Source organism: Somniosus microcephalus, chromosome 28 (genome assembly GCF_052327205.1).
Source record: "Somniosus microcephalus isolate GS21.2 chromosome 28, FLI_Smic_1.0, whole genome shotgun sequence".
NCBI classification, from domain to species: domain Eukaryota; kingdom Metazoa; phylum Chordata; class Chondrichthyes; order Squaliformes; family Somniosidae; genus Somniosus; species Somniosus microcephalus.
In genome coordinates this window covers 37673392-37692515 of record NC_141014.1, presented here as the reverse complement: position 1 = coordinate 37692515, position 19124 = coordinate 37673392, and the positions used below count along the sequence as shown (strand labels likewise).

Genomic DNA, 19124 nt, shown 5'->3' with positions numbered 1-19124 from the left:
TTATTCTGAGACTGTGACCCCTGGTTCTAGACTCCCCAGCCACGGGGAAACATCCTCCCTACATCTACCCTGTCAAGCCCTGTAAGAATTTTGTATGTTTCAATGAGATCACCTCTCATTCTTCTGGAGGGCAGCCTGTGACCAAGCAACAGTGTTCCAGGAACAGTCAGGGCCGGAGACTCGAGCACAAAATCCCAGGCGGACACTCCCACTGAGGGAGTGCTGCATTGTCGGAGGTGCCGTCTTTCGGATGAGACGTTAAACCCAGGCCCCCATCTGCTCTCTCAGGTGGACGTAAAAGATCCCACGGCAACATTTGGGAAAAGAGCAGGGGGAGTTCTCCCTTGGTGTCCTGGGGCCAATATTTATCCCTCAAACCAGCATTACTAAAAAGAGATTATCTGGACATTTATCACATTGCTGTTCGTGGGAGCTTGCTGTGCGCAAATTGGCTGCCGCGTTTCCTACATTACACCAGTGACCCCACTTCAAAAGTACTTCGTCGGTCGTAAAGCGCTTTGGGACGTCCTGAGGTCGTGAAAGGCGCTATAGAAATGCAAGTCTTTCTTTTTCTTTCGGGGAGAAAACTGGGAAAACTAAAAAAGGAGTTGTTTGTTACGAGATCTCCGAGTAGAGATACGGTCTGGTAGAGTTTTGTTATCGTTATACACAGGATGTGGTCAACTCTGGCAAAGTCGCATTTATTGTCATCCCCAGTTGCCTTGACAACCGACTGCTTTGCTGGGTCACATGAAAGGGCATTACGAGGTCGTGTGGACTAGGGTGACGTGTAGGTCAAACCAACTAGGCTCCCTGATGGACATTAGTGAGCCTGGTTTGGTTTTTAATGACGTGCTTTTGTGGTTATTTTTGGTCTGGTGCCCGGCCACAAATGATTCAGAATTCAATCCCCAACTTTCCAGGGTGGAATTTGAACCCCGCCCCCCGGTCTCTCGAGTTGTTAGTCCAGTCGCATTGCGACCCTCACTGAGGTGCCCGGGTTCCCGAGTAAAGTGAAATCGTTCTCCTCAAACAGGCCGAGTCACTGGCCTGAGCTCCAATTCAGCTTTGTTGAGTAAAATTGTTCCGTGAGGTTCCCCCCCCCCCCCCGACTTCCCCTGTGATTCTGACCTCGTGTTGAACTAACGTTCCACGGGACTGTCTTCCAGCACCTTCCCCATGTGCCAGTCTAGACATTGTAAAGTTTAATTTCCCCAGCGCCTTTCACAACCTCAGGGACGTCCCAAAGAGCTTTACAGCCAATGAAGTACTTTCTGAAGTGTAGTTTCTGTTGTATGTAGGAAATTTGCGCACAGCAAGCTCCCACAAACAGCAAAGCCATAACAACCAGATCATCTGTTTTATTTATGTTGCTTGAGGGATAAATATTGGCCCCAGGACACCAGGGAGAACTCTCTTGGTGGTCTTAGAAATAGTGGCCGTGGGATCTTTTACGTCCACCTGAGAGAGCAGACGGGGCCTCAGTTTAACGTCTCATCCGAAAGACGGCACCTCAGACAGTGCAGCGCTCCCTCAATACTGCCTCTCCGACAGTGCGGTGCTCCCTCAGTACTGCCCCTCCGACAGTGCAGCGCTCCCTCAATACTGCCCCTCCGACAGTGCGGCGCTCCCTCAATACTGCCTCTCCGACAGTGCGGTGCTCCCTCAGTACTGCCCCTCCGACAGTGCGGTGCTCCCTCAGTACTGCCCCTCCGACAGTGCGGTGCTCCCTCAGTACTGCCCCTCCGACAGTGCGGCGCTCCCTCAGTACTGCCCCTCCGACAGTGCGGCGCTCCCTCAGTACTGCTCCTCCGTCAGTGCGGCGCTCCCTCAGCACTGCCCCTCCGACAGTGCGGCGCTCCCTCAGCACCGCCCCTCCGACAGTGCGGCGCTCCCTCAGCACCGCCCCTCCGACAGTGCGGCGCTCCCTCAGCACCGCCCCTCCGACAGTGCGGCGCTCCCTCAGCACCGCCCCTCCGACAGTGCGGCGCTCCCTCAGCACCGCCCCTCCGACAGTGCGGCGCTCCCTCAGCACTGCCCCTCCGTCAGTGCGGCGCTCCCTCAGCACTGCCCCTCCGACAGTGCGGCGCTCCCTCAGCACCGCCCCTCCGACAGTGCGGCGCTCCCTCAGCACCGCCCCTCCGACAGTGCGGCGCTCCCTCAGCACTGCCCCTCCGACAGTGCGGCGCTCCCTCAGTACTGCCCCTCCGACAGTGCGGCGCTCCCTCAGTACTGCCCCTCCGACAGTGCGGCGCTCCCTCAGTACTGCCCCTCCGACAGTGCAATGCTCCCTCAGCACTGCCCCTCCGACAGTGCAGCGCTCCCTCAGTACTGCCCCTCCGACAGTGCAACGCTCCCTCAGCACTGCCCCTCCGACAGTGCGGCGCTCCCTCAGCACCGCCCCTCCGACAGTGCGGCGCTCCCTCAGCACCGCCCCTCCGACAGTGCGGCGCTCCCTCAGCACTGCCCCTCCGTCAGTGCGGCGCTCCCTCAGCACCGCCCCTCCGACAGTGCGGCGCTCCCTCAGCACCGCCCCTCCGACAGTGCGGCGCTCCCTCAGCACCGCCCCTCCGACAGTGCGGCGCTCCCTCAGTACTGCCCCTCCGACAGTGCGGCGCTCCCTCAGTACTGCCCCTCCGACAGTGCGGCGCTCCCTCAGTACTGCCCCTCCGACAGTGCAACGCTCCCTCAGCACTGCCCCTCCGACAGTGCAGCGCTCCCTCAGTACTGCCCCTCCGACAGTGCAACGCTCCCTCAGCACTGCCCCTCCGACAGTGCAGCGCTCCCTCAGTACTGCCCCTCCGACAGTGCGGCGCTCCCTCAGTACTGCCCCTCCGACAGTGCAACGCTCCCTCAGCACTGCCCCTCCGACAGTGCAGCACTCTCTCAGTACTGCCCCTCCGACAGTGCAGCGCTCCCTCAGTATTGCACTGGGAGTGTCAGCCCAGATTTTGTGCTCAAGTGAGCGCCAGTCTAGTAGAGAGTGGAGGGGGAAGGGGAACGTATGGAAGTGTTTGCTTAAGCAATTGAAGGATCATACCTGTTCTGTATGGACTCTGGGAGCCCCGGGTTCAATCCATAGTCCATGCTGAGTTAGCTGATCTTAGTTGGGATAGCGGTGGGGGGCTGGGGGGGCGCGGCGGTGGAGCTAGAGTTGGCTGCAAGGTTTGGGAAGGGACAGTGAGTTGGTGTTTCCGCTCCCGACTGTTAAATGGATGGAAGTGTGCGCCTCTGGGACTGGTCGGGAGAGGTCAAGCTCGACAGTGATATCTCCTGCCATGAGATAGCCCACTGGTCCTCACTGGCCACATGAATAATGCACACTTGGAACAGCCCGACAACCCTCCGAGATCTCTGCGCTCCTCAATTCCGGCCTCTTGCGCATCCCTGATTTCCTTCGCTCCACCATTGGCGGCCGTGCCTTCAGCCGCCTGGGCCCTGAGCTCTGGAATTCCCCCCCTCAACCTCTCCGCCTCTCTCTCCTCCTTTAAGACGTTCCCTAAAACCGACCTCTTGGACCAAGCGTTTGGTCACCTGCCCTGATGTCTCCTTCTTTAGCTCGGTGTCAGTTTTATTGTCTGATTACACTCCCGTGAAGCACCTTGGGACGTTTTACTATGCTCTTTTTCTTCCGTATGGCAGTAGCAAAGTAAATCAGATGTCCGTATCTAAGTCAGATATCCAGACCAAAGTTTCCGTAACAGCGTGGATATCTTGTCGGCTGCCTGCAAGTTTCCTCTGAGGGGAGTGCTCAATGATGTGCTCCAGGGTCTGATTGGAAGCTCCACAGTCGCATGAAGGGGATGCTTTAATCTGCCATCTGTGGAGAAGGTGGCAGCATGTACCATGAGCGGTTCGGAGGCGGTTGATGGTTGTCCACTGTTTGCGAGGAAGGTTTGATCCTTCAGGTTGTACTGTGGGGTCCTCTATAAGGAATCCATTCCGTACGCCGCAGTTCTTCCAAGCATTTCGCCATCGGTCATCGAGGCTGAGGCGAGCTCGCTGAAGGGGTTCGGCGACGGTCCAAAATGGCCGTCTAGATTTTAGAGGGGTCGGTGGTAGGTTGTTCAAGCTGGCCTGGATCGGCATGTCTTTGATGGTGTAGCGGTTGTATTCTCTGGAGACTGCATATTCACGGCGTAGGTGTGGTGGTGCGATGTTTGCAAGCACGGGCAGCCGAGGTGTTGGTGTCGATAAAAGCGTACCGGTGATAATTCTCATAGTACTACCTTAAAGGCGCTGTGTTGGCACTGGAAGGCAATCGGTGGCGATGGACTTGCGCTCTGGTTAAGCGAGAGCCAAGTCTTTCAAGAGAGGAGGAGGAGGAAGATAGAAAACAAAGTGGACTCAGACTTCTCGTGTAACATTGTTTTATAACTTGAAAACAATGATTAAGTCTAAGATAGATTAAATATTTGACCGGTCTTTGAGCGTGGCCTTGTGTCTGCAGTGTGTGTCCCTGTGATTAAACAGCGATGATTGTGCTGTTGTTTAGGTTATATTCCAGTCCTGTGTGGGATTCCAGCACATTCCAGAGGAAATGGATAACAGACCTCATGAGACAGCTGGGAATTTTAATTTATACACATATATGGTAAAAGGCTGCAGAGTCAAAGCACTCTGAGCAAGGGTTCCAGAGAGCAACGACTGAAGCTTGTCCCCTTGCAATCCATCTGTCCGTTAGATCAGACTCACTTCCCACTTCTCCCCCTCCTCCCATCGCCCCTCACTCTCTCTCCTCCCATCGCCCCTCACACACTCTCTCCATCGCCCCTCACTCTCTCTCCTCCCATCGCCCCTCACACACTCTCTCCATTGCCCCTCACTCTCTCCTCCCATCGCCCCTCACTCACTCTCCCCATCGCCCCTCACTCACTCCTCCCATCGCCCCTCACACTCACTCCTCCCATCGCCCCTCACACACTCTCTCCATCGCCCCTCACACTCTCTCCTCCCATCGCCCCTCACTCACTCTCCCCATCGCCCCTCACTCTCTCCTCCCATCGCCCCTCACACTCTCTCCTCCCATCGCCCCTCACTCGCTCTCTCCATCGCCCCTCACTCTCTCTCCTCCCATCGCCCCTCACACTCTCTCCCCATCGCCCCTCACACACTCTCCCCATCGCCCCTCACACTCTCTCCTCCCATCGCCCCTCACACTCTCTCCCCATCGCCCCTCACACTCTCTCCCCATCGCCCCTCACACTCTCTCCCCATCGCCCCTCACACACTCTCCCCATCGCCCCTCACACTCTCTCCTCCCATCGCCCCTCACACTCTCTCCCCATCGCCCCTCACACTCTCTCCCCATCGCCCCTCACACTCTCTCCCCATCGCCCCTCACACTCTCTCCCCATCGCCCCTCACACTCTCTCCCCATCGCCCCTCACACTCTCTCCCCATCGCCCCTCACACTCTCTCCCCATCGCCCCTCACACTCTCTCCCCATCGCCCCTCACACTCTCTCCCCATCGCCCCTCACACTCTCTCCCCATCGCCCCTCACACTCTCTCCCCATCGCCCCTCACACTCTCTCCCCATCGCCCCTCACACTCTCTCCCCATCGCCCCTCACACGCTCTCCATCGCCCCTCACACTCTCTCCATCGCCCCTCACACTCTCTCCATCGCCCCTCACACTCTCTCCATCGCCCCTCACACTCTCTCCATCGCCCCTCACACTCTCTCCATCGCCCCTCACACTCTCTCCATCGCCCCTCACACTCTCTCCCCATCGCCCCTCACACTCTCTCCCCATCGCCCCTCACACTCTCTCCCCATCGCCCCTCACACTCTCTCCCCATCGCCCCTCACACTCTCTCCCCATCGCCCCTCACACTCTCTCCCCATCGTCCCTCACACTCTCTCCCCATCGCCCCTCACACTCTCTCCCCATCGCCCCTCACACTCTCTCCCCATCGCCCCTCACACACTCTCTCCCCATCGCCCCTCACACTCTCTCCCCATCGCCCCTCACGCTCTCTCCCCATCGCCCCTCACACTCTCTCCCCATCGCCCCTCACACTCTCTCCCCATCGCCCCTCACACTCTCTCCCCGTCGCCCCTCACACTCTCTCCCCGTCGCCCCTCACGCTCTCTCCCCATCGCCCCTCACGCTCTCTCCCCATCGCCCCTCACGCTCTCTCCCCATCGCCCCTCACACTCTCTCCCCATCGCCCCTCACTCTCTCTCCCCATCGCCCCTCACACTCTCTCCCCATCGCCCCTCACACTCTCTCCCCATCGCCCCTCACACTCTCTCCCCATCGCCCCTCACACTCTCTCCCCATCGCCCCTCACACTCTCTCCCCATCGCCCCTCACACTCTCTCCCCATCGCCCCTCACACTCTCTCCCCATCGCCCCTCACACTCTCTCCCCATCGCCCCTCACTCTCTCTCCCCATCGCCCCTCACACTCTCTCCCCATCGCCCCTCACACTCTCTCCCCATCGCCCCTCACACTCTCTCCCCATCGCCCCTCACGCTCTCTCCCCATCGCCCCTCACGCTCTCTCCCCATCGCCCCTCACGCTCTCTCCCCATCGCCCCTCACGCTCTCTCCCCATCGCCCCTCACGCTCTCTCCCCATCGCCCCTCACGCTCTCTCCCCATCGCCCCTCACACTCTCTCCCCATCGCCCCTCACACTCTCTCCCCATCGCCCCTCACACTCTCTCCCCATCGCCCCTCACACTCTCTCCTCCCATCGCCCCTCACACTCTCTCCCCATCGCCCCTCACACTCTCTCCCCATCGCCCCTCACACTCTCTCCCCATCGCCCCTCACACTCTCTCCCCATCGCCCCTCACGCTCTCTCCCCATCGCCCCTCACTCTCTCTCCCCATCGCCCCTCACACTCTCTCCCCATCGCCCCTCACACTCTCTCCCCATCGCCCCTCACGCTCTCTCCCCATCGCCCCTCACACTCTCTCCATCGCCCCTCACACTCTCTCCCCATCGCCCCTCACGCTCTCTCCCCATCGCCCCTCACACTCTCTCCCCATCGCCCCTCACACTCTCTCCCCATCGCCCCTCACGCTCTCGCCCCATCGCCCCTCACGCTCTCTCCCCATCGCCCCTCACGCTCTCTCCCCATCGCCCCTCACACTCTCTCCCCATCGCCCCTCACACTCTCTCCCCATCGCCCCTCACACTCTCTCCCCATCGCCCCTCACACTCTCTCCCCATCGCCCCTCACACTCTCTCCCCATCGCCCCTCACACTCTCTCCCCATCGCCCCTCACACTCTCGCCCCATCGCCCCTCACTCTCGCCCCATCGCCCCTCACACTCTCGCCCCATCGCCCCTCACACTCTCGCCCCATCGCCCCTCACACTCTCGCCCCATCGCCCCTCACACTCTCTCCCCATCGCCCCTCACACTCTCGCCCCATCGCCCCTCACACTCTCGCCCCATCGCCCCTCACACTCTCTCCCCATCGCCCCTCACACTCTCGCCCCATCGCCCCTCACACTCTCTCCCCATCGCCCCTCACACTCTCTCCCCATCGCCCCTCACACTCTCTCCCCATCGCCCCTCACACTCTCTCCCCATCGCCCCTCACACTCTCTCCCCATCGCCCCTCACACTCTCTCCCCATCGCCCCTCACACTCTCTCCCCATCGCCCCTCACACTCTCTCCCCATCGCCCCTCACACTCTCTCCCCATCGCCCCTCACACTCTCTCCCCATCGCCCCTCACACTCTCTCCCCATCGCCCCTCACACTCTCTCCCCATCGCCCCTCACACTCTCTCCCCATCGCCCCTCACACTCTCTCCCCATCGCCCCTCACACTCTCCCCATCGCCCCTCACACTCTCTCCCCATCGCCCCTCACACTCTCTCCCCATCGCCCCTCACACTCTCTCCCCATCGCCCCTCACACTCTCGCCCCATCGCCCCTCACACTCTCTCCCCATCGCCCCTCACACTCTCTCCCCATCGCCCCTCACACTCTCTCCCCATCGCCCCTCACACTCTCTCCCCATCGCCCCTCACACTCTCTCCCCATCGCCCCTCACACTCTCTCCCCATCGCCCCTCACACTCTCTCCCCATCGCCCCTCACACTCTCTCCCCATCGCCCCTCACACTCCTCCCATCGCCCCTCACACTCTCTCCCCATCGCCCCTCACACTCTCTCCTCCCATCGCCCCTCACACTCTCTCCATCGCCCCTCACACTCTCTCCATCGCCCCTCACACTCTCTCCATCGCCCCTCACACTCTCTCCATCGCCCCTCACACTCTCTCCATCGCCCCTCACACTCTCTCCATCGCCCCTCACACTCTCTCCATCGCCCCTCACACTCTCTCCATCGCCCCTCACACTCTCTCCTCCCATCGCCCCTCACACTCTCTCCCCGTCGCCCCTCACACTCTCTCCCCGTCGCCCCTCACACTCTCTCCCCGTCGCCCCTCACACTCTCTCCCCGCCGCCACTCACACTCTCTCCCCGTCGCCCCTCACACTCTCTCCCCGTCGCCCCTCACACTCTCTCCCCGTCGCCCCTCACACTCTCTCCCCGTCGCCCCTCACACTCTCTCCCCGTCGCCCCTCACACTCTCTCCCCGTCGCCCCTCACACTCTCTCCCCGTCGCCCCTCACACTCTCTCCCCGTCGCCCCTCACACTCTCTCCCCGTCGCCCCTCACACTCTCTCCTCCCATCGCCCCTCACACTCTCCCCATCGCCCCTCACACTCTCTCCATCGCCCCTCACACTCTCTCCATCGCCCCTCACACTCTCTCCATCGCCCCTCACACTCTCTCCATCGCCCCTCACACGCTCTCCATCGCCCCTCACACTCTCTCCTCCCATCGCCCCTCACACTCTCTCCATTGCCCCTCACACTCTCTCCTCCCATCGCCCCTCACTCTCTCCTCCCATCGCCCCTCACACACTCTCCTCCCATCGCCCCTCACACTCTCTCCCCGTCGCCCCTCACACTCTCTCCCCGTCGCCCCTCACACTCTCTCCCCGTCGACCCTCACACACTCTCCCCATCGACCCTCACACTCTCTCCTACCATCTGGGGAGAGAGGTCAGCTGTGGCTCAGTGGGCAGCACCCTCGCCTCTGAGTCAGAAGGTTCAAGTCCCACTCCAGGGACTTGAGTACATAAAGCTAGGCTGGCTGACACTCTAGTGCAGTGCTGAGGGAGTGCTGCACTGCCGGAGGTGCCGTCTTTCAGATGAGATATTAAACTGAGGCCCCGTCTGTTCTCTCAGGTGGATGTAAAAGATCCCGCGGCACTATTTCGGAGAAGAGCAGGGGAGTTCTCTCCCGTGTCCTGGGGCCAATATTTATCCCTCAACCAACATCACTAAAACAGATTATCTGGTCATTATCACAATGCTGTTTGTGGGAGCTTGCTGTGCGCACATTGGCTGCCATGTTTCCTACATTACAACAGTGACTGCAAAAGTACTTCATTGGCTGTAAAGCGCTTTGGGACGTCCGGTGGACGTGAAAGGCGCTATATAAATGCAAGTCTTTCTTTCTCCCCTCTCCCGTTTCATTGACTAGCCCTCAGCTCAATGGGAGCACAGTTTATTCAGTTTGCCACACACAGGTAACTGAGGCATTCGCAAGTCATACGGGACTTTTAATCTCACCCATTCGGCCTGTGTGAGTGTTTCTCTAATCTACACAATCCGCCTCTGTCTCTGTCTCTGTTTCTAACGTGTTGCCCTGGTCGCTGAAGCAGAGGCATTAGTTTTCTCTCTGCTGTACAGGATATGGCGCTGTCGTTTACACTGTGAGGGGCTGTAACAGGGAAACTGCAAGCTGCAAACTCCCTCTATTTAATATACGCACAGACGCTCACGCCACACACACGCAGACGCACACACACCACACCCACACAAACACACCACAAACACCACACCCACACAAACACACCACACACTCTCAGACACCAACACCACACGCACACAAACACACCACACACTCGCTCACACCACACTCACACACACCACAAACACCACACACACACAGACACACAAACACACCACACACACTCACACTCGCTTGCATGCACGCACACTCTCTCACTCACTCACAGTCTCACTCACTCACACACACTCTCACACACTCACACACTCACTCACTCACACATACACATGCAGTCAAATAGCTGTTGACACTCTCTCTGTCTGTGCTCACACTGAATAAGGTCTTGGGTGAAGGGCCTTGGGATGGGGGGGGAGGCGGCAGGCAGCACACGCATGTGCACTTGAAAATACATGTGCATGCACGCGCACACATGAACATGCACACACACACACATGATGGAACACACGTGGACACACGAACACACACAAACATACATATAAACATGGACATACACGTACGTATACACACACGCACTCCTCTGTCATTGAGAACCCAGCATTCAGTCAGTGTTGTGTCTTTTTTCTCTCCTTCCCGCCCCGAGGCCGCTGACCTTTAACCTGCGTACAGTTCCACGGGCATCAGCGGCCCCTCAACCACCCCCTTCCCCACCTTCAGTGACCATTCTTCATGTCTTGAGGGCCAGACTGTGGGCGTTGGAAAGCTAATGAACGGTGGAAGATGTCCCGGCCGAGTCCGTTCTTGCCCCACCACCATCCAGATTTTTCTAGCAGGCATTACTGGTTAGCGATCAGGAGCATGAACCCTGCCTGCCTCTCCCTAGTTCAAGGTGCTGAGATCTGAGGCAGGTCATGCCTGACAAACCTGACTGAATTTTTTGAAGAGGTGACTAAAGTAGTGGACAGGGGAATGTCTATGGATGTTACTTATATGAACTTCCAGAAGGCATATGATAAAGTCCCACATAAGAGACTGTTAACTAAGGTAGAAGTCCATGGAATTGAGGGCAAATTATTGACCTGGTTAGGAGATTGGCTGAGTGGCAGGGGACAGAGAGTGGGGATCATGGGCAGGTCCTCCAATTGGCAGGATGTGACTAATGGTGTCCCGCAGGGATCCGTGTTTAGTCCTCAACTATTCACAATATTTATTAACGACTTAGATAATGGCATAGAAAGTCATAGATCCAAATTTGCTGATGACACAAAGATAGGCGGCATTGTAGGCAGTGTAGATGAAAGCAGAAAATTACAAAGGGTCATCGACAGATTAAGTGAATGGGCAAAACTGTGGCAAATGGATTTCAATGTAGGCAAATGCAAGGTCATCCACTTTGGACCTAAAAAGGATAGAACTGGGTACGTTGTAAATGGTGAAAGGCTAAAAACAGTGGATATCCAAAGAGACTCGGGGATCTAGGTACATAGATCATTAAAATGTCATGAACATGTACAGAAAATAATCAAAAAGGCTGATGGAATGCTGGCCTTTATATCGAGAGGACGAGAGTACAAGGGGGTAGAAGTTATGCTGCAGCTGTACAAAACCCTGGTTAGACCACACCTGGAGCACTGGGAGCAGTTCTGGGCACCACACCTTAGGGACTTTTTATAGGTTTACCAGAATGATACCCAGACTTCAAGGTTAAGTTACGAGGAGAGATTACACAAATTAGGGTTGTATTCCCTAGAAGTTAGAAAGTTAAGGGGTTGATCTGATCGAAGTTCTCAAGATATTAAGAGGAACAGATAGGGTAGATAGAGAGAAACTATTTCCGCTGGCTGGGGATTCTAGGACTAGGGGGGCAGAGTCTAAAAATTAGAGCCAGACCTTTCAGGAGTGAAATTAGGAAACACTTCTACACACAAAGGGTGGTAGAAGTTTGGAACTCTCTTCTGCAAACGGCAATTGATGCTAGATCAATTGTTAATTTTAAGTTGGAGATTGATAGCTTTTAGTTAACCAAAGGTTTTTTTTCTTACTCGTTCATGGGATGTGGGCGTCGCTGGCAAGGCCAGCATTTATTGCCAATCCCCTAGTTGCCCTTGAGAAGGTGGTGGTGAGCCGCCTTCTTGAACCGCTGCAGTCCGTGTGGTGAAGGTACTCCCGCAGTGCTGTTGGGGAGAGAGTTCCAGGACTTTGACCCAGCGACGATGAAGGAATGGCCGATATACTTCCAAGTCAGGTATTAAGGGATATGGAGTTAGGCCGCAGATCAGTCATGATCCCATTGAATGGCGGAACAGGCTCGAGGGGCTGAATGGCCTCCTCCTGTTCCTATGTTCATATCTGTTAACTCTGTGTATGGTGGGAATGGAAACCAGTGCTTTGAACCACTAGGCAGGGAATTGGGAGAAAGAAAGACTTGCATTTCTATAGCGCCTTTCACCACCTCAGGACATCCCAAAGCGCTTCACAGCCAATGAAGTACTTTTTGAAGTGTAGTCACTGTTGTAATGTAGGAAACGCGCCAACCAATTTGCGCACAGCAAGATCCCACAAACAGCAATGTAATAATGAGCAGATAAACTGTTTTTTAGTGATGTTGATTTGAGGGATAAATATTGGCCGCAGGACACCGGGGAGAACTCCCCCCTGCTCTTCTTCGAAATAGAGCCACGGGATCTTTTACATCCACCCAAGAGGGCAGACGGGGCTTCGGTTTAACGTCTCATCTGAAAGAAGGCACCTCAGTGCGGCGCTCCCTCAGTGCTGCACTGGAGTGTCAGCCTGGGATTTTGTGTTCGGGTCTCCGGAGTGGGGACTTGATCGCTCAATCTTCTAACTCCGAGGCGAGAGTGCTACCCACTGAGCCACAGCTGATACTTAATCTGGTGAATTCCTTCAACCCTCCTTGAATGTCGTTTTCATTTATCGGTTTAAATTTCCTTTCTAAATCGCCCGTCTCCTCACAGCCGCTAGCGCTCACTCGAAGATCGAAGAGTGACGCTGGGGTTAATGACTGACAGATGCTTCTCAGGCATGTGGTGGATGTCGAGCTTTGTAAACATGACCTCCTCTGACCCTGCTGGGAGGGACTAGTTGTTGTTTCTGAATCTCTGCCATGGGTTTGACTTCCCACAAGTTAAAACTCAACCATCTCCTCTGTTCTTCCTTTACAAGCCTAATCTCATTTTCACACAAAAGGTAGTGGAAATCTGGAAAACTCTCCTCCAAAAGGCTGTGGATGCCGGGGGTCAGTCAAGACTGGGACCAATAGATTGTTATTGGGTAAGGGTACCAAGGCACACAGAGCAAAGACGGGTAAATGGAGTTGAGCTACAGACCAGCTATTCACAATATATATAAATGATCTAGATGGGGGAACTAGATGTAGTATCTCCAAGTTTGCAGACGACACAAAGCTGGGTGGGCGTGTGTGCTGTGAGGAGGATGCAGAGAAACTCCAGGATGATTTGGACAGGTTGGGTGATTGGGCAGTTGCAGTATAATGTGGATAAATGCAAGGTTATCCACTTCGGTGGCAAAAACAGGAAGACAGATTATTATCTGAACGGCAATAGATTGGGAAAAGGGGAAGTGCAACGAGACCTGGGTGTCCTTGTGCACCAGTCCCTGAAGGTAAGCATGCAGGTGCAGCAGGCGGTTAAGAAGGCAAATGGTATGTTGGCCTTCACAGCGAGAGGGTTCGAGTACAGGAACAAGGATGTCTTGCTGCAGTTCTACAGGGCCTTGGTGAGACCACACCTTGATTATTGTGTGCAGTTTTGATCGCCTTATCTGAGGAAGGATGTTCTTGCCATGGAGAGAGTGCAGCGAAGATTCACCAGACTGATACCTGGGATGGCAGGAATAATGTATGAGGAGAGATTGGGTTGATTAGGCTTATACTCGCTAGAGTTTAGAAGAATGAGAGGGGATCTCATCAAAACTTATAAAATTCTAACAGGACTAGACAGACTAGATGCTGGAAGGATGTTCCTGATGGTCAGGGAGTCCAGAACCAGGGGTCACAGTCTAAGGATAAGGGGTAAGCCATTTAGGACTGAGATGAGGAGGAATTTCTTCACCCAGAGTGGTGAACCTGTAGAATTCTCTACCACAGAAGGCCGTAGAGGCCAATTCATTAAATATATTCAAGAAGGAGTTAGATATATTTCTTAAGGCTAAAGGGATCAAGGGATATGGGGAGAAAGCAGGGACAGGGTACTGAATTTGGATGATCAGCCATGATCTCATTAAGTGACGGAATAGGCTCGAGAAGCCGAATGGCCTGCTCCTGCTCCTATCTTCTATGTTTCTATGATCTAATTGAATGGCGGAACAGGCTCAAGGGGTTGAATGGCCTCCTCCTGTTCCGATGTTCTTCATTGAAGGTACAAGCCCTATTGAGTTAACTAAAGACTGACCACTCAAAATATCCCAAACTTTCCAACATTGAATGTATTTGCGAGTTACTGTCTGGGTTGACAGTTCTGTGCAGCACTGAGAGAGTGCAGCACTGTCAGAGGTGCCGTCTTTTGGATGAGATGTTAAACCGAGGTCCCGTTTGCGCTCTCAGCTGGACGTAAAAGATCCCGTGGCCACTATTTTGAAGAAGAGCAGGGGAGTTCTCCCCGGTTTCGTGGGCAATCTTCTCCTTCCAAGGAAGTCCCTCGGAACCGAGGATGACTTGCTTCCACATTAAAAATGGGTTCTCAGGTGACTGATGAGTCCAATGTGGGACCTGCAGTCTCTGTCACAGGTGGGGCAGACGGTGATTGAAGGGGCGGGTGGGTGGGGTGCTTGGGTTGATGTGCGCTCCTTGCGCTGCTTGTGCTTAGCTTCCGCTTGCTCCCGGCCGAAGAGACTCGAGATGTTCGGCGCCTTCCCGGATGCTTCTCCTCCACTTCGTGCGGTCTTGGGCCAGGGATTCCCAGGTGTCGGTGGGGATGTTGCACTTTTTCCAAGGAGGCTTTGAGGGCGTCCTTGAAGCGTTTCCTCTGCCCACCTGGGGCAATATTTATCCCTCAACCAACATATCTAAAAAAACAGATCTGGCCATTTAACTCATTAACTGCTTGTGGGAGCTTGCTGTGCGTAAATTCGCTGCCGCGTTTCCTACATTGCAACAGTGACTACACTAGTACTTCAGTGGCTGTGAAGCACTTTGGGACATCCTAAGCATGTGGCAGGCCCTATAGAAATGCAAGTTCTCTCTCTCTCTTCGTTTAGTCTGTTCATGTCAGCCTGGACCTTTGTATGTTTTGGGGGCACTGGGTAACGTCCTCTTGTGTGGATGAATACGCTGTCCCCAACGTATCCAAGTGAAAAGCAGGGTCTCCAGTCGCACCAATCATTGCGGATAGAGTCCTTCAACTTTGACACATAGCGTAGAATGACTTGCATTTATATGGCGTCTTTCTCGACCTTAGGATGTCCCAAAGTGTAATTAAGAGTTAAGAGTAAAGGATGAGAAGGAGGAAAGAAAGTGTTACCATTGAGATCATGCCGTTTTAAAGGATGAAGGGTTAAAAAAAAGCATTTATATTGCATTGTTCACGACTTCAGGACGTCCCAAAGCACTTTACAGCCAATGAAGTACTTTTTGGAGTGTAGTCACTGTTGTAATGTAGGAAACGTGGCAGCCAATTTGCGCACAGCAAGCTCCCACAAACAGCAATGGGATAATGACCAGATAATGTTTTAGTGATGTGAGTTTAGGGATAAATATTGGCCCCAGGACACCAGGGAGAACTCCCCTACTCTTCTTCAAAATAGTGGCCATGGGATCTTTTACGTCCACTTGAGAGAGCAGACGGGGCCTCGGTTTAACGTCTCATCTGAAAGACGACACCTCCGACAGTGCAGCACTCCCTCAGCACTGCACTGAACTTTTTAAGTTAGGGATGTTGAATTCAGTAACTATGGTTATTTGTGGCTGCCACCAGATAAAATGACCGTGAAGTTGTCGGATTGTCGGTTAAAAAACCCAGCCGGTTCACCGGTGCCCTTCAGGGAAGAGAACCTGCTGTCCTCACCCGGTCTGGGCCTACATGTGACTCCAGTCCTGCGCCAATGTGGTTGACTCTTAACTGCCCTCGGCGCAACTAAGGATGGGCAGTAAATGCGGCCTTGCCAGTGACGCCTGACGTAATAAAACTCACTACGCACTTGGTTTGAGTATAAAGCAAGGCTTTAATCAACTTGTTTCAGAACATGGAGGTCTAGTTGTACTTCACTAGTTCCTTGTCTTACAAAATGTCCCTGGATAGCTGGGGCCGACGCCCGAATATTTATACTCCTTGGACGGCGCCACCAGCTGGCCGTCCAGCGTTATTTCACGAGTAGTTTCTTCAATGATGAGATTTATAATGACGCCCACATCCTGAGACCAAGTAAACTGAAGAAAGCGCCCGTTACCAAGGTGAATTCCTCGTGTGGGAATCACACAGACCCAGAGAACTGGTCTGTCAAAGATGGTGGTTCAGAGGTGCGGGAGAACATAGTTAAAGTGTATCACCTCCATCTGTCTTTTCTCTTTTCCTAGAATTCAAGGAGCGCAATATGGGGCAAAACTGCCTCCAGTGTATGAAATACTTGCTGTTCATCTTCAACCTCATCTTTTGGGTGAGTAAACTCTCGTTTGTCTTCCTTTTTTTTGGGTGAATTTTGTGTTCATCCGGGTGAATGGAGCATTTTGGCACGGCGAGGTCAGGATTGCTAACAAAGTAAAGCTCCCTCTGAATTGCTGAAACCTTAGTAGGGCCCCTACTGCACCAGTCTCCGCGTGAGATTGCTTTTCAGTGGTGCGCCGTCGACCCATGCCCACTGGGAACTGGACTGAGACCGCTCAACCTCACTGCAAGTCGGACCCTTACTCACCAGAGAGTCCTCTCGATCCATAAGAACATAAGAAGTAGGAGCAGGAGTAGGCCATACGGCCCCTCGGGCCTGCTCCGCCATTCAATAGGATCATGGCTGATCCAAATCTAGACTCACGTCCACTTCCCTGCCCTCTCCCCGTAACCCCTAATTCCCTTATCTGCTAGGAAACTGTCTATCTCCATTTTAAATTTATTTAATGTCGCAGCTTCCACAGCTCTCTGAGGTAGCAAATTCCATAGATTTACTACCCTCTGAGTGAAGAAGTTTCTCCTCATCTCAGTTTTGAAAGGGCAGCCCCTTATTCTTAGATTATGCCCCCTAGTTCTAGTCTCACCCATCAGTGGAAACATCCTCACCGCATCCACCCGATCAAGCCCCCTCACAATCTTATATGTTTCGATAAGATCGCCTGTCACAGCCAGCAGCGAGAGAGTTACAGCCACTGTTCCCTTTAAGAGGCTGCGTGCCCCATTCAAAATACTGCGCATGCCCAGTTTTTCTGATTAAAAGCTGGCTGCGCGGGACCCCCTGGAGCGCTGTGCGGCCGCGCAGCTTGCAGGGAACATTGGCTACAGCCCGCCCTGTCGCAGTCGCAGTCACAGCCAGCAGTGAAACAGTTGCAGCCCGTGCTGTCAGTCACAGCCGGCAGTGAGAGAGTTACAGCCCTCCAGTCACAGTCACAGCTTGACCTGGGACAGTCCACGCTGCAGCCCAGTTGTCGACAGGTCTGTTGAGGTGAGTGTACACATGCGTACATATTCCTGAGGCATCACTGCCTGAATCTCCCTCCCTCCTCCCTGTGACATTTCTCTGTGCCTTTGTGACCTGAACAGGACGACATCGGCGAGTCCCGGTTACAAGAGCCGAGATGAAAGCAAGTCTAAAATCATCAATGTAATTAGCAATATCATAGTCATAGGGCTGGATTTTGGAAATGGGGAGCTTTCGGAGGCGGGACTCCCGCTTGTCAGGTTTCAGTCCCACCTCCATCGACTTGTGGCCAACCCACACTATTTTCCCTTGATTGACCTTGTTAAGCCCGCCCAGCGGGCATAGCTGGCCAATTAAGGGGAAGTCGGTTACAGAGCACGTCAACGTATGACGTTTCATCTGTCAAAAAGTTTTGACGGATGAATTGTCATCATTTGACAGCTCTGTGAAGCTGTCAAACACTGGCATGCTCTGTAGTTTGATGAGTTCTTGAATTCAAGATTCATCAAACCTCTTTATTTAGCAGAAATTAGATGGCTGCTGCATTGGAGAATGCAGCGGCCATCTGTCATCTCTACCGCGGAGGTGCGAGACTCTCCGCATACACATCGTTTGAAGCCTGCAGGAAGAAACAAAGGTAAACTTTTAGTAACGCTTTCCACTTACCTCACATACTCACCTCTCCACACTTGCACCCCTCACTTACCTTCACAGTGCACTTTTGCACCCCTCCGACCCCCGCAGACCCACTGCTCGCCTCGGTGGCCCTGGCGAGGTTCGGAGCCTTCGGGAAGCCCGCACTTGTGTGGGTAACTGGCCGTAATCCCCTTCCCACCTCCAGGAGACGGGACCCGGCGCGGGTCAGCTACCCGCCTCCTGGGAAGATGACACGGAGGCGGATTGGGGAGCGGGTTAGGCACCCGCTCCCAGATTCTGCCATTTTCCCGGCAGTCCTGCCTCCAACCCCGCCTCCCCAGGGCTGGCAAGATCGCGCCCTTAGAGTCATAGTGGTCTCGTGGTATGCTGGAACTCCAGTAAAGGAGAAGGAAAGTCAAAATACTTCTAATACTGAAAAACAGATGATTTAAAAATGTATGTGCTATTCATAAAGTGTCAACCTTGACCAGGGGCCTCCCAGATTGCTCTGAACAGGAAAAGAAACTTCAGGGCCTCTCTTGTTCGTGTGTAAGCATCGGGTCCAACTCCTGGGGGACTTATTGTTGATATTCTTTGGCTTCGCTGCAACTGTGTAGAGACCCTGAGCCAAGCACAACAGGCCTTGGCTTCAGGCTCCGCGTGTTGGACCCAGCCGAGGGAAGGTGGGAGCCGTGCCCAGCACGGTGACCCGCGAGCAGCCACCCAATCCCAATCATCGTCCGATGAAATCAGCTCTTCCAAAAAAAAAAGCCTGCGTTCCCGTACAGTGCTGCTTGAAGCACAAGAATGGCCCAAGTTGCCATGGAAGCTCTTTCCTTTGGCCGATAGCTCAGTTACTGAAATAAACCCTCCCACAACCCGCAACCTCCACCACCTAGAAGGACAAGGGACAGCAGGTGCATGGGAACACCACCACCTCCAAGGTTCCCCTCCAAGTCACACACCATCCCGACTTGGAAATATATCGGCCGATCTTTCATCGTCGCTGGGTCAAAATCCTGGAACTCCCTCCCTAACATAGAAACATAGAAGATAGGAGCAGGAGTAGGCCATTCGGCCCTTCGAGCCTGCTCCATAGA

General features: G+C 54.6%; 1 protein-coding gene across 1 annotated transcript in view; it reads left to right on the top strand.

The window, feature by feature from the left end:
* The window catches only part of LOC147099607 (tetraspanin-4-like), a 60298-nt gene that overhangs the window by 29731 nt on the left and 11443 nt on the right, over nucleotides 1-19124 (top strand). The window contains exon 2 of the mRNA XM_085969864.1: nucleotides 16340-16419. Coding sequence (XP_085825990.1) covers nucleotides 16357-16419 — 63 coding nt within the window. The 5' untranslated portion in view covers nucleotides 16340-16356. The remainder of the gene's footprint in view (nucleotides 1-16339; nucleotides 16420-19124) is intronic.